This window comes from Candidozyma haemuli (genome assembly GCF_002926055.2).
Source record: "Candidozyma haemuli strain B11899 chromosome Unknown F_2014730914, whole genome shotgun sequence".
Taxonomy (NCBI): Eukaryota; Fungi; Ascomycota; class Pichiomycetes; order Serinales; family Metschnikowiaceae; genus Candidozyma; species Candidozyma haemuli.
The window spans coordinates 1-15,907 of NW_020289912.1; the positions used below are offsets into that span (position 1 = coordinate 1).

Below are 15,907 nucleotides of genomic sequence, written 5' to 3' on the forward strand. Positions count from 1 at the left end.
AAAACCAGACACCTAAGAAAACCAAAAAAAACCCAGACACCTAAGAAAACCCAGACACCTAAGAAAACCCAGACACCTAAGAAAACCCAGACACCTAAGAAAACCCAGACACCTAAGAAAACCCAGACACCTAAGAAAAACCCAGACACCTAAGAAAACCCAGACACCTAAGAAAACCCAGACACCTAAGAAAACCCAGACACCTAAGAAAACCCAGACACCTAAGAAAACCCAGACACCTAAGAAAACCCAGACACCTAAGAAAACCCAGACACCTAAGAAAACCCAGACACCTAAGAAAACCCAGACACCTAAGAAAACCCAGACACCTAAGAAAACCCAGACACCTAAGAAAACCCAGACACCTAAGAAAACCCAGACACCTAAGAAAACCCAGACACCTAAGAAAACCCAGACACCTAAGAAAACCCAGACACCTAAGAAAACCCAGACACCTAAGAAAACCCAGACACCTAAGAAAACCCAGACACCTAAGAAAACCCAGACACCTAAGAAAAACCCAGACACCTATGACCATTGTATCGATAGTGGGAAGATTGATAAGAACAGACAGGTTTGATGATCCGTCGGGGGTGTATCGGCATTGGCTTATGCTCATATATCAAGGACAACAACATATAACAATGAGAAATAAATCCATGCATCCACCGAACGTAACAACTACTACAATCACATACAGAGACTATAGAATACTTCTCACTCTTCAGTATTCCCCGTCGCATCCTCCTCCTCCTTTAGTACCTTTAACTCTTTCCTCACCTTCTTCTGCGGTTCATAACCAATTGCAACCAACCGTTCCACTAAAGTGGGGTGGCTCGAGTTGCAGATGGAATATAACCAGTCAGTGTACAATGCGTCCAAACTGTCACTATTAAGACGAATTAAACCGCTAGCAATCTCGTCCTTGTATCCCTGGTCCTTCGCATAGTTATCTGCCTGATACTCATTTCTTCTGACCAAAAGATTTCTGGAAATCGAGGTACATGTGTCTAATGGCCAGGTGAGATACGTAAAAAGAATAAAGTTGATGGCTGGAGAGGGCTTGGCGAACCCGAATGCTCCAGCAAGAGAGGAGCTCTCGAAAAATGCCGAAAACAAGGCGAAATTCAAAGCCAAGATCACCTGAAGATGGATATTCATCTGAAAAACATGGCCCAATTTCCAATGGCCTAACTCGTGCGCCAAAACGGCAATGATTTCGCTGGTGGTGAACTTATGAATTAGTGTATCATAAAGCGCGATCTGCTTGTTCCAAGGCAAGCCCAGAAAAAAAGCGTTTGCATGAGTGCTTGTGGTGGAACCATCAATAACAAATATGTTCGAAGTGGGGAAGCCGTTTCGCTTCGCCAATTCTTCAATCGCCGTCTTCAACTTGCCGTCTTCCAAAGGTGTGAATTTGTGAAATAATGGTAAAATGACATTAGGGAGGATTGTCTGGAATAATAGAAATCCAGCGACGGCAGCAAAAATTGTGTATATGAGAAAATTGGCGCCAAAAAAATCAACTATCTTCACAAATACAAATACCGCCAAAGCATAAATGAGGTCTGAAATAACAAGTGATAAAGCCAGATCTCTGTAAAATTTCGATCTCGTCATCCGGTTAAATTCCCACCTTTCCTCTAAAACAAAGGTGTGGGCGTAATCTAATGGGATCTCAATAATCCTTGAGATGGTCTTTTTAATTACAATGAACAACACACTCTGTAATGCCTCACTGCCTGAAATTCCGTGAAGGTAACGGATTTCACTGATAAGTGACAAATAAACGCCTGACACATGCCAAATCTGCGGCATCAAACCAAAGTGGAGAATCGCCAACTCTTCCAAAAAGGTGATAATCTTCCGGGCCAAATCCAATTTGAGTTTGTCCCGTGCATACCTCTGAGACTTAATGAACAGCCCTGAGGCAACCTCCTTCTCCACCACTTTAGGGACATTTTCAATAAATGTTACCCTGTATTGTCTCTGAATGAGGTATGCGTGAAAGACGAAATCGGCCACCACAAACTGTGTTGCGATGGCGTTCCAGTCGATCTTTGAGGTGTCAAATGAAGACTTTTGTTAGTATTGCAGATGGGCAAAACGTGGCGGACATACGGGAAAAGACATGGTGACTTGAAAGGATTGGGAACTCGAGGCGGGTTTTCTGTTTATAGCTAAATAGTTTTCTCCTTAATGGATGTTTTCTATCAAAAAAAAAAAAGACTTGTGTTCTCTGGTTTCACTTATCTTTTATCGGCATAATTGTGCCGTTCGGGGTCCTTCAGGCGTTATGCATGCACCATGCTGCATGAGCCTCGGTGGCGCCAAATCAACCACAGTAAATCATGCAGACGTCAAATTGCGAGTGACAGCGACTGACTGCAGGATGCTGTCACACAACCTCGTGCTAAAAAAAAAAAACGCTAGACCAAATATGCGTGATGTCCCTCATATTTGGAGTGACATTGCTGTTCGCCGGTAAGGCTGTATCAAATCTCCAAATGTAATGTCACCAAAACCCTGGGTGTTATCAATGAACCATGCAGCCATTTGGCTTCTCCTGTCTCGTCATGCAGAAAGCGAAATTATGCTTTCAGCCACGTGGCATTGATAAAATTTGCTGCCGTCACAAGAGCCACATCCCGATAAGCCATGGCGGCTCAACGCCGCTCAAAGAACACCTGATCAAGTACTTCTCATGTCATCCAAGTCCTGTATCAAATGCTTATTGATGGGCATCGTGCCAGTCAAAAACTCTAACAATCTTCGACTCAATATGTAGTCATAATACTCATAGGTAAAGGTAATCAACAGAGTTTATGAACTCTGTCAAAACTTTGGCTGCCGCATAGGCGCACATAGTGGCGGTTCGGAGCGGGTATGTGAAGTTCCAATGTAAGTGTACAAGCATAGGTCCCCTTTTGAACGCCTCGGGGTTGTAATGGCTGTGGTAGATTTAGAATTGTTGATTTAGACATTTTAACAACGCGTAAGCTGGAAATCATCTCAAAAAAAAAAGGGACAGATCAAACGCAAAGTATGGCAATTCAACAGCCTAGAAGATTATTAGATATAGAGAGATATTGTTTCTTTCTTTTATTGAATTTTTATTGCTGGAGCCATCCATTATGTTGTTCATGGAGGTAATTCGCCCCCTCAACTGAAAACCCGACTGGGATAGATCGAATGAGTGAAGCAGCCACCTACTATATCCTTGAAAAGATCTTTAACATAGTATGTATTTTAGCCATAACAGTATTTCCTACTTTTTTTTTTTCTTAAGTATTCTACCTCTGCTATATTAAGTTTGTATATGCGAGAGTTCCATTTTGACCACCGATATGAAAATACAACTTAGAGCTTTAATAAACTTCCCAAAACTCTACCACGTATATTTCACGTCCCAAGAAGCTACAATATATGCTCTGTTTAATTTTCAGGCAATTTTCGATTTTTAGTGACTGTTTTAAACTTTGCATTTATGTTAGCCCTTCAAAATCGCAGCACATAAGCAAAACGACAACCCGCATTATCAAAAATACCCAGAATTTATGAAAGATGACTATTAGGATATTACAAAATATTTATACCGTGAATCGTGAAACAAAGGGTACCATATATCGTCTATTCTAGGGACATTTACTTACATTAAGGCTCTCATGACGTGTCCGTTCCATTTAATTGAATTCAACAAAAAAAAAAAAAAATACGTCGGAACCCCAAAGAAGCCTGGATAATCTCAATCCAAAAAAGCACCTCAAGAAGTCGAAAAGTCGTTTAACTTGGATGAAACATTTATAAATCTCAAGAGAGCATGAATATTAGTTCTGGACCTTTTTTTTCCGTACTTTGGTGTTGGTTTAAATCGCATGTAGCTCAGAAAAGTGGGCTAGCTAAACCTCCAATGAAACCATAACAATTCCGAAAATTAGATTCATGATATTTACCGGAGCTCGTTGGTCCATATCTGACTTAGAACTTAGCCATTTTTACCTTTATTAATAATATTATTGAGATAGTATAAGAAGGGCTTAGTTAGTGACTAGACTACCCAAACCCTAATTGAAAAGCTTTCAAAAATTACCAAACTAACACAGATAGCTCTAGACCTATTTTGGATATATTAAGATGATTTTTTAGCCTAAGAAGGTTGACATCAAGCTTTTGGTGACCATTTGCTTTATCTTATTGATTGTAGATTACGAAAGTGGCGGATGAGGTACTATTGAGAACATGAGAAAGTAGCGATTGCAACGAACAACATAGCCAGCCAACCCATAAATACAAAAATTCAGATAAATGTTAAAAAGCACCAAGAACTAAATAGGTTTCTCCCGTTTGGGGCACTTCATCACACTTCGTCATTTCCTTGATCGGTTGAGGGCCATTTATCGGTGCGGCACCATAGATAAGGCATGAATGTGTCAGTGTGCATGCCGCGGTTCATTACGCATTTACACCACAGTAATCAGCGGGAGTTGACGCATTCATTCAAGCGAGGCCGTTTTCATTGGCTATTTCTCGATGTCAACCGCGTTATCTTTCGCCACCATTTGACGTATCAGCGAGTTGCATGTAGTTGGTCGCCCACGCCCTACAAGTATTTCTAAAACTCAACATCACTAACCAGAAGAGTCTGTCTGATCGCTACGCTAAGTAGGATCCAACCTGCGCACGCCGAAAATAAAAAAAAAAAAAAAAAAAAAAAAAAAAAAAGAAAAGCACATTAAACCATGGTGAAGAGATCTAAGCCAAGTTCAAAAGGTAGACTACAATTTGCGCATCTTCATCAACGTGCTTGAGACTCGCGTTTTCCGGCTCGCGTATACCCTGGAAGTACTTAAACAAACCAAACGGCAGTATATGGCATCACTCGCCAAAATATGACCGTGCACAAATTTGACACCTTCGAAGAATACGAAGAGATTGTGGAAAAGCTGAAGGAGAAGCCTGTTATGGTTGGGTTCTCGAGAGATGGTTGTCAGCCATGCACTGACGTCGCCCCCATTTATGAGGAAGTCTCCAATGATTTTGACATCGACTTCTACAAGATTCATTTCTCCAGAGATGTGAGCGAGGAACTAGCCACCAAATTTGAGAATATCAGAATTCAAGCTTTCCCCACTTTCATCTTGATTGCCTATGGATGCGAGTTTCACAAGTCTGTTCAGGGCAGTCCTGAAGGTGCGAGAGAATGGTTCGCCTATCTTAAAAAGGCACTCAAGACCGGGTTCTAAGTCTGGAGTTAGGTCAAAGAAATTGATTGACTAAAAGAAGTCTGTGCGTTTCAACTGTAAGTACCTCGAAAGAGCAAGTACATCTGAGTAATTAAAGTATAGAATACTATCATTACAAAACTTCTGTCGCATATACAAAGTATACTTCTCCTCAAATCACGCAATGTAGATAACGCGTGGGGCCTAAAGTTCTATGTTAGCATCTGCATTTGGTTGGGATAAACTTCTCCTATTTCCTACTTGTCCAATCTTCCTAAAAGTGTGGGAATTAATGCAGAAGCATTAAAGTATAGTACATGAGGCTTTTTGGTGCTGTTGAACCCGAATTTAATTTTTGGCGGCAATTTTTAGAGCAACATTTCCATCACTGTCTGAGATTGACGCGACATATACAGAATGAGCGTCACCTTTTGCATACCACGTAATATTGGAAAAGCATGAAGGTGAACATTTAAAAACTCCTTTCATCAAAATCTGACCTCTCGTGAAAAGATCTTTCCCAGTGAAGCGTCGTCTTCCCTCAAATCATGACTTATTACTTTCTCTCCCTCGACTTGGCTGGAGGTTCCACTTTTTTGCAACCTTCTTATAGTGACTCAGCAATGTGGTCCCGCTCTCAGAAATACAACACCTTTGAATTCTAATTGACATTAAAAATGAAGAAAATGTCCTGTACTTTCAAAGGCCTAAGCTGCCCCAAGCACGGATACCGTTTCAGCTGTAGCATTAGTGCGAGGTAGGGGATATAAATTCAGGCTGTTTTCCCTCGCGTTACCTTGAAATGATATAGATTTTTAGGATGGGCGTTGCTATCAAAATCCTCAATCTTTTTTCGCTTAGTTTCACAAAAGGTTGTTCCAGGCTGCCCAGAAGAAGTATGAGACAGATAGATCGAATCCTGATAATACCAGGCAGCTTCATTACTTGTCAAAGCAGTGACCTCATTGGCTTCACCCCTGTTGGCAAATTCATGGTATAGGGGCCGAAATTCCCCGCCTGCAACATCGTTGCTGCGCTGAAATCCAGTTCGATATCGCCTGTCAAAAGCCTATCATCATCGATTCCGACATAGTAACTTTTCACTGGCGTGCGGCTCCAAGCGAGCGTGGCTTGAAGCTAACGAGTTTGACACAATATTGTTCAGCGTTTCCAGAGTCATTTTCGTAGAAAACCAATTCCTTATCGTAATCAATAAAAGATAATCCAATATCTCATGTGCGCCTTAGCTACGCCCCTTACAACTTTCGAGAGGTGGCTCCATACGGCACGACTTATGATAAGGGGTGCGACATAGTACTACTCAGTGATTCTCATAAATCTTTGAACAAGATATAGCTTTGTCATCAAAGGGTCTAAATAGTCATGCCCGAATAAGATTAAAGGTCATTTGAGCTAGCAGAATAGTTGTAAGTGTGGTTTATCTCCCGCATTTGTAGCCATGTGCTTTTCCAAAAGCGCAAAATAGTCGGCTCAAAGTGTGGCCGCATTGCCTTCAGATATGCGGCTTCGATAAGTTCTGTTTAGGCTTTGCCCCCTAATTCTGTATAGAGCTGTCGCCACAAGTTGGTATATATATTGACAGCTTTCCCAGATTTTATTGATCATCTATACTATTATACAAACATGGCTTTCTTGATTGGATACCTTAACAACGACAAATATTCTGGATTTAGATTCGGATCCGGGGAAATCAACCACGTCCTTGGTGTTTCTAATACGGATGATAAAGACTCAGAAAAGGGCAAAGTTGAGGAGCCATCCGAAAAAACGCTCCCTGATGAAACTGTTTCTGTTGAATCAGTTTAGATTCGGACACTCGCAATTTTGATAATACGAGTGTACCAAGAGGGTGATGTGAAAGATCTCACCCCAAGATTTTGATTTTTATGGCAATGGACGCATCTGCTTGTTGTTGATGAACTGAGTTGAAGGTGTACTCGTTGTGGACTCGATAACAATTCATCAGATACATGCATTGATATTTCCGTGGGCCGAGTGAATTATTGATGAATATAAGAAAAAAAAACAACAACTTGTAGTAGGAGAGGGTAAAGGTAATTGGAAGCGATGATATACAGTCTTATCTAAGTTTGCTTCCTACAGAAGCTCTTTCTTCTATTGAATTATTATTGTCCTGACAGTTTTGTCGTATGTTTTCTTTCTCTAGTGTTTCTCCACCACCAAGCGCAGCCAGGGTTCAGCACAGCCCATTTCACGACTTCCAGTTCTTGCGGCCTTGTTCGCTTTAACTAAAGTGACTGGTTTTTTTCTTTGAGAAAGACTGAGCATCACTCAACAAAAAAAGCCAATAGGGGCTTATCTGTGACAGGCCTGTTTTAGTTGTGGCGCCGCACCAATAAAAGATGCAGGTGGCAGCCTGGGACGTAGGGGGTAGAATGTTTGCCACGCGGGAAATATAAATATAAATTAAATTATAACCCTCCCAAAAAAAGTTTTTCTTCCATGATTCCCCAAATGCCATTTTCAAAAAACCTTTTTGGACTTATTCAAATCGATTGCGTTAAGGGCGGTCCAGCCGATATGGCTGAATTAATGAATTCCCAGGGCAGGTCTGCTGATGCAAATCGTATCAATCGAAGAATACCAGACATTCGTCAAATTTCAGCCTCTTCAAAAGGGGGTGATAATTCGGAAGTTGTCGATCAAAGAGACCCAAGAATGACTCGCCACTCTTTTGAGTGGGGTCCATTTGCGGGTAGCATTGCGTATAGTTCCGATGACAAGGACAAGCTGGATTAGCTCCCCAGTGGCTAATATAAGTATAGCCTGGTATAGATAATCGTATGATATAGAATTTCCTCGACAAGTTGGGGTTGAAAGAGTCTCGTGTAGACGTGCAATTATAAAGATGAAGAGTCACAGTGCAACTCTTACGAATCTTAAGAAGTTTGAATGAGTAATAATAAATACATGTTTGTCTGACCGTTTCAATAATTTACTTGCGCCTGTCCAGAAGGTTTTTTTTTTTTTTTTTTGATCGATTCTCTATTGGTAGGATGCCAAAGAGGATTTCAACAACTGATGTTTAACAGGATGTACGTTTATATAATCAAACTGAACAATCTCGAAAGTAAACAAGGTGCCTTTTTATCCTGGCTGAATGACACATAAAATGTTTCAATTGAGGGCCCCCTTCTAACTTAGATTAAGCATTTCAAGCTGGGCCGTTTGACTCAGTTGCCGACCTAGCATGGTCTTACAGCTATCTAGTTGTAAACTCCACAGGTACTTATGTTGTCTCTGACGCTTACTATGAAAACAATACGTTTGCAAGTACATGGCAGGTTAATGTTGATGATTGGCAGGATTTAAAAATCTACGGGCTAGGCGCCCCAGCTGACAGATATGGTGCATGGGAGGATGCTATCAATCATATCTGGAATGCATTTCATGTGGAGACAGCGACAGAAACGACCACATCAGATTCTTTCAAATAAATAAAGAAAGAGAAGAAAGCTGCAAGATAAAGAAGGCGTTTTGATATCATCATCACATAGCCGCCCTAGCTCGGCTTAGGGAGCCATTCACACAAGGCGAGACTTTGACGAGGTAAGCGGTGGCAGAACTGCCCTAATCCCTCTATCATTAGCAGTAATTCTTCATCGGAATACACTCCTGCTACCAACTTATCCGATTCGTTTCAAATCAATACTGATACCACATGTCAAATTGGTGTCAAAGTTTGCGCTTTTGACGATGTGCATTGTCATGGGGTCTTCGATTTGATTCGCTTACCTGACTCGTCAATGCGCACTGTACGACTCAAACTGTGGCTTTGACAGATTCCTGTATGTTCAGGAACCTCGGCAATGCTTAATTCACGTACCTCTTGAAGAAGTGAGTGGAGGCTGAATGAGCATATATAAGTGCGTATACTCATTCTATAGAACAGCAACAGTTAATTCAATAACTTCTTCCGCTTGATTTTATCACGTCGCATTAACAAGCTATGTATTGCAGGCTCTCCTGCTCCGCATCATCCGGGAGTGTGTAATATCACATTAGCCCCTGTTTGACGTACCCAATATGGAGCCACATTGCGGGAGCCACATCGGGAGTATTTACCATGACTGTTATGTAACACTCGTACATTTTTATTTGTACCCTGTACGTTAAGATAGGCCGCACATCGTTAGGCATTCCAATTGTATCCGATTTCACCCGGTTCGATAGTTATAAAGTCGCAGGTATGGTAGGTAAACCTTACAAGATAAACATGGTTGACTCTTTCGAAAAATTGTCCCTCGATCATACCGATCTTATAGATTGGTCATATACTCCAGAACGGATTCTCGAGGAAGCTTCTCTTATTGTGCAAAAAAATAAGGACTTCAATGACCAAATTGCTGCGATCACTAAGCCAACTATCGCGAATACTCTTGAACCAAGTATCAAGTATCACAATGAACACAACATCGACGATAACCAACTTGGCTTTTTCAAGTATGTGTCGCCCGACAAAGATTTGCGAGATGCTAGTTCAAAAGCCGAGAGGTTAATCAGATCGGCGGTAGCTGACCAGGCAACTCGTGAAGATGTTTTCAAGGTTTATGACGAGTTGCTTAGAGAGATAAAGGAAAAGGATATTCCTATACACGCGGAGTCGCAAAAGTTTCTAGAGCAAAAGGTCAGGTCCTTTCACCGTAATGGCCTTGGTCTTTCAGATGATAAATTACAACGCTTGAAGGAATTGAAAGACGAAATTGTTGAACTGTCTCAAAAATTTGTCAAAAATATCACAGAAGATTCAACATCAGTCTCTATCGCTTCATCAGCAAACCTTCCTAAATTTATCACCGAAAGATTGCCAGTAGAAGATGGGAAGTACGTTCTCAAGGGTCGCGCACCATATCAAGTATTGGGGTCTGCAAATGATCAAGAAATTAGAAAGCAAGTGTTTTTGGCTATCAACGAAAAAAGCCCTGGTAACGTATTGGAGTTGTCCAAACTCGTTCGTTTGAGGTATGAGCTTGCAAAGTTGTTGGGATATAATTCGTACTCTGACTACGCTTTGGAAGAAAACGTGGCAAAAACCACTGAGAATGCATTAGGGTTTTTGGAAGACTTGAAAAGTAAGATTCAGCTTGTTGCAGAAAAGGAATATGCCACTCTTCTAGAATTGAAAAATGAAGACTTGATCAACAAGGGCATCGAGCCACAGTCAGAACTATTCAACTGGGATATTGTATACTACGGTGAAAAACTTGATCAAAAAGAGAATACAATAGATTACTTGAAGTTGAAAGAATACTTCCCGGTTCAGAAGACAGTGGAGAAAATGATGCGTATTTACGAACAGATATTTGATATGAAGTTTGTCGAAATCAAAGAGCCAAAGAAGAAATATCTTTGGCACGAAGATGTGAGGATATTTGCAGTGTATACGAACATCAAACAGGGCCATCCGCTGAATGAGTTCTGTGGTACACTCTATTTGGATCTTAGTTCAAGGCCAGGGAAATATTCCGCCCCTGCCATGTTTCCCATCAAAGATGGTTACTTTGAGGAAAGTTTGGTTCCACTGTACTGCGCCTTGGTTACCAGCGGTACTCCTCCAACTGAATCCAAACCAGCCTTTTTGAGGCATTCCCAAGTGACACAGACGTTCCATGAGTTAGGCCATTGCATTCATCTCTTTTTATCCAGAGCAAGGCATGCCAAATTCCAAGGCCCTTCTGGTGTTCCTCGTGATTTTCTTGAGTGCCCATCACAATTATTGGAGTTCTGGACTTGGTCTCCACAGATATTGCAAACACTATCAGGACATTACGAAACTAATCTACCACTTACTGATGAGATTGCCGCAAAGCTTGAAAAAAGCAAGAGCCTCAACTGCGGTAATACCTATATTAAGCGGATTCACAATGCGCTTTTCGACCTTAAGATTCATAGTATCTCTAAGAAGAGTGAACTCGATGCATTTGATCCTGTGGCAACCTGGAACGAGCTTCGTCGCGACTTGGGTATTCCATCATATGAAGATGGTGATAAAAGCTTTACCACCTTTGGCCAATTAAGTGACCATTATGCGTCAACTTACTACGCGTATCTATATGGTCAACTGTTTGCCGCGGACATTTTCTACAGCAAATTTAGAGAGGATCCCTTGAATGTGGAAGCTGGGCTCGAGTATCGACAAATTGTGTTAAGTAGAGGTGGCACATTAGATATTGAGGATATCTTGGAAGAGTTCCTCGTTAGACCACCAAACTCAGAAGCTTACGAGAGAGACTTGAGTATTAGCGCATAGCTCAATATAGAAGCAATCATTTTAAAGAGGGAATCTGAGTTTTGAGAAAATGTAATGAGTGGATACGTTGTGGAAGCCGTAGAAGTCAAAAAATAAATGTCACTATCATATGTTTTCTTTTTTTTTTCTAAAGCTGGGCTTTTTTTTTTTTTTTTTTTTTCTTATTGTTCACAATTATTACACTTTTGGAAATTGCGGGTACTGATTTTGTTGATACTCTGCGAATCCGGAAGGCTAACGTAAAAACGGAAGCCGAAACGGTTACCAAAAATCGAGATAATTCAGAAGAAAAAAGAAACAATAATGGCGCATTTGCATTCATGAAGAATCTCCAGAACAACAGATTGAAACGCTTCCTATCCATATATATATTATTTTAAATAGTTTGGTCTCAGCTGCTCCTTCGCGTGAGTGTGTGGCACCGTTCGCTAATGCAGGTAGACTCGTACTTGGTGCGGCTGAATTGCACAACAATACATGTTAAAATCGCGCGTATCAGATAGATAACGAAACTTCTCGCTTGTTTTGCGAAAAAAATAACATAGCACCGTTTTCGAAGTGATATTTGCACGGCCTCATTGGGGTCAAGAAGACTTCGTATGTGCCTATAACCTGCAAAGTATGCCAATTTACCAATATCGTTAAGTTGCTCCTTTCCCGGGTGCCGCACAGTTACTGTGGAGGAGGTACTGTCATAAGCCACGGTTTCATGTTGTTCCTTTTTTTGTCTTGAGACAAGCTTTCTCTTATCGCGTCACTGTGGCTTGCAGCTGCTTGCTTGTGCAATGATCCAAAGCGCGTTACCAATGGAACTATTGCCAAACTGGTATTGTTATATGTAAAGACATACAGTTTCGGTAAATCCCATAAAGAGTAGTCTTTTGTGATAGCGAGCCGTATTTGATTCGCTTGAACCTGCTGGGTAATCAAAAGCTTTTTCTACTCTCTGTTTGGAAGAAGAATAGAAAGTCTCGGCCATAAGGAATTATCGGGGCAACGCTTTCGGGATGGCTCTTAGACTTAGGAAACTCGGAATGTTTTGACATGTTTTAGTAAAATTGTGTTCACTCAGAATTACTCATTCGTCTGTATTAGATATAGCGCAATCATATACAGTCTAAGTCGGTTGATTTCTAAGTGGCCATAATCCGCTTTAGACGACTGTGCATCAAACGCCGACAACAATGAAACATAACATTCCCAATTAGGAGCATTTTTCAGTGAACGATATGACTAGTCGCATATGAGAGCCGGCGCCGCCGACTTTATAAGGTAGACAGTTTTCCATGTTGTAAGAACCTCAAATGACTTTGCGACTTACACATACGGTTCAATGCCCTGCTTACGACCTCACCTTTACTGTGGACCCTGATAATGAGGACTTCAAGTGTGAAGCGGTTGTCGACTTGGAAGGTCTTGAAGACTGCGATGTTGTTGAATTGAATGCCCTGAACTTGATCATCAATACGGCAAAATTCAATGACACGTCCATGAGTTATTCTGTTGACGAGGAGAATCAGATTTTGAAGATCAATCATGCTTTGAAGGCTGGCGAGAAAGCAAAGCTTTCATTTTCGTACGCCGGACAGTGCAGAAAGGATATGTACGGGATCTATCGGTCCTCTTACGAGGACTTTGGTGACGTTGATAATGAGTCCCAGTCTAGTCCAGACGATTATGGGGCAGCCTCAGTGAATGCTGAGCTGGATCTTGCCTCGGAATTGGAGCCCCTTGCCTTGTCAGAAGAGAAGACTTCCCCGTTTCCTAAAGAGAAGTTCCTAATTTCGACTCAATTTCAACCAATCGCTGCTCGGAGAGCATTTCCTTGTATCGACGACCCAGCCAGAAAGTCCCATTTTACAGTTACGTTGGTTCACCCATCAAAAGTTACCGCTTTGCTGAACTGCTCAATTGTGGAACTGGTGAAGATCGATGAATACTGGCTGCGGACTAAATTCGAAAGGTCCCCGCTCATGCCAACATATTTAGTGGCTTTTGTTGTTGGGGAACTCGAGAGCTTGAAAAGCGAGACACTTCCTATCACCGCTTGGACTGTTCCTGGAGGAGCAGAGGAGGCAGCCTTTGCGCTTGATGTGGCAGAGAAATGTGTTCCTTTCTTCGAGGATCTCTTCGACTTCAAGTATCCTTTGGCGAAATTAGATTTGGTAGCCATCCCCGACTTTGCCAAAAGTGCAATGGAAAACTTTGGGCTCATCACTTTCAGGGAATCCGATTTTTTGGTGGGAAACAACCCGTCAAAGTCTTTGAAGAGCAACGTGTTTGAAACAGTGTCTCACGAAATTTCTCATCAGTGGTTTGGAAACTTGGTTACTATGTACTTTTGGGACGACCTCTGGCTAAATGAGGGTTTCGCTACCTGGTTGCTGTGGTATACTATGGACCACTTTCACTCAGATTGGAATGTTTGGGAAGACTACATTGTCTACACTCTTCTGACGGCATTCACAACCGACAGCAGAGCTTCATCACATTCGATACAAATGCCTATCGAAACTTTGGATGACATAAATCAGGCGGGCGATTCCATAACTTACAAAAAGGGATGTGCCCTTGTCGTCATGCTTTTTGACTTCCTAGGTAAGGACGCATTTTTTAGTGGACTTAAGCAATATATTCGTTCCCATGCGTGGGCCAATGCCAACGCTGCAGACCTTTGGCAGTGCTTCAATTCCGTTTCTGGGCTTGATGTTGGCGGCATAATGCATTGTTGGGTAACAAGGTCCGGTTTCCCGATTGTGGAAGTTGAAGAGCTAGAAACTAATAAGTTGAGGCTTACGCAGAAGAGGTTTTTACCAACTGGCGAGAGCAGAAACGACGAACCCTATTTGATACCTTTGACAATCGCAACCTCCAAAGAAACTATCAAAACCGTGTTCAAAGATTCAACAACAGAGATATCTATTCCTGAAGGGCCATACTTCATCAACCCCTCTCACCATGGTTATTATATCACATCTTATGCCGCTGAAAGATGGTCCAAGCTTCTGAAAGGTAGTTTGTCGAGAGCTGATCACATAGGAGCGCTTTTAGACTGTGAACTCGCCTCGTTCGATGGTCAGACCCTGGTGGTTTCTTTCCTACAGCTTGCAGAGGAGTTAGCCAAGCTACAAGATAACTTCTTAATGAACGCTATTGTGGAGGCCTTTTTCGATCTTTTGGATGCCTACCTCTTTGACGAGGCTGTGTCAGGTGGCATCCGTCGTTTTGGTGAGAGCATTATTAAGGAACAAATCCCTATCGTTAAATCTGACGACGACTCCGATAATCATACTCAATTTAAAAATGTTATTTTCCGCTTTGCTGCTTTTATACAAGCCCCAGGAATCGACCAATATTGTGATCAACAATTCGAAGACTTCATCAATCACCAGAATGAGCTTGACCCAGAGGAGGCAGGAATTATTCTTAGGAACATCATACGGAGGAATGGAGTGGAAACTTGGGACTCATTGTGGGACCGATATCAAAAAGAATCAGACATATACACAAAGGAAGATATTCTCTTTTCCTTGGGCAACTCCTCTGACAAAGATATCTTGAAAAGATTTATGAAGCTTCTTTTGGAATCTAGCCAAATCCATGCGCAAGATATCGGCTTGTCTTTAGCGCCAATCAAAAACACTGCTGTTGGTGTTGATTATCTATGGGCCTGGTTGAGAGATAATTGGGAGGCAATTGCAACGAAGCTAGAATACGGGTCAGTCACACACTTGGAAGTTTTCGGGGCATGCACTTCCGGTCTTTGTACAAGGGAACACTACCAACAGCTTACCGATTTTTTTGACGGGAAGGAGGATACGGTATTCAAAAGCCCACTTGCCAACACCCTTGAAAAAATCAAGGGAAGGTATCTTCGGGCGGAAAGAAATCGAGAATCTATCATCGGTTGGCTTGCATCGAACAATCTTTTGGTGAGCGAAGTAGATCCCCAAGCGTAACATAGATATAACGCTTTAACGGGACAATACGCATAGTGGGCGTCCAGTATGAAGTGGGGTGCTTAGTGCAAAAGGCATTCAACAGTTTCAACATACAAACTAAGCGCTTTACATCCTTGTTGTACAGTATGATATGATATACGAGATAATCAGATTTTGCAAGGTATAAATTTCAGGTCTCTGCAAATAAGTATCCATCCCTCAAGTTAAGGAAGTACAGTAAGCAAGCTCAACGAACGGAATGCATCAATAAATGTTTAGAGAGGTGTTATTTATGGCCCCCATAAAAGGCAAATCAGGCCCCCCATGCTAAGACGTATACCTTTTTGCGGTACGTTTAATATGAAGAAATTCACTGTAAACTGTGATGTATGCGGACCAATATTCAATGGTTAAGATAGGTTTTGCAACCTCTTTCACGGTTTTAGAGTCTA

The 15,907-nt window shown here is 41.6% G+C and overlaps 5 protein-coding genes across 5 annotated transcripts; 4 read left to right on the plus strand and 1 right to left on the minus strand. All coding sequences in view use genetic code 12, as the record gives it.

Annotated features, from left to right (window-relative positions):
- Positions 1-145: 145 nt before the first annotated feature.
- Positions 146-580, plus strand: CXQ85_003726 (uncharacterized protein; the record flags this gene model as incomplete). Its single annotated transcript, XM_025487360.1, has 1 exon — positions 146-580. A coding segment is annotated over one exon (435 nt), but the record flags the coding sequence as incomplete, so codon positions are not given.
- A 137-nt stretch (positions 581-717) lies between these two features.
- CXQ85_003727 (M48 family metallopeptidase) lies at positions 718-2,133 on the minus strand (the record flags this gene model as incomplete). Its single annotated transcript, XM_025487361.1, has 2 exons — positions 718-2,079; positions 2,122-2,133. The coding sequence occupies 2 exons, from the start codon at positions 2,131-2,133 to the stop codon at positions 718-720; spliced, it is 1,374 nt and encodes a 457-aa protein (XP_025344377.1).
- A 2,756-nt stretch (positions 2,134-4,889) lies between these two features.
- CXQ85_003728 (thioredoxin family protein) lies at positions 4,890-5,243 on the plus strand (the record flags this gene model as incomplete). Its single annotated transcript, XM_025487362.1, has 1 exon — positions 4,890-5,243. One exon carries the CDS (start codon positions 4,890-4,892, stop codon positions 5,241-5,243), a length of 354 nt encoding a protein of 117 aa, XP_025344378.1.
- Positions 5,244-9,480: 4,237 nt separating this feature from the next.
- CXQ85_003729 (M3 family metallopeptidase) lies at positions 9,481-11,514 on the plus strand (the record flags this gene model as incomplete). The annotated part of the gene is made up of 1 exon (XM_025487363.1): positions 9,481-11,514. One exon carries the CDS (start codon positions 9,481-9,483, stop codon positions 11,512-11,514), a length of 2,034 nt encoding a protein of 677 aa, XP_025344379.1.
- A 1,304-nt stretch (positions 11,515-12,818) lies between these two features.
- CXQ85_003730 (M1 family metallopeptidase) lies at positions 12,819-15,473 on the plus strand (the record flags this gene model as incomplete). Its single annotated transcript, XM_025487364.1, has 1 exon — positions 12,819-15,473. One exon carries the CDS (start codon positions 12,819-12,821, stop codon positions 15,471-15,473), a length of 2,655 nt encoding a protein of 884 aa, XP_025344380.1.
- Between the last annotated feature and the right edge of the window lie 434 nt (positions 15,474-15,907).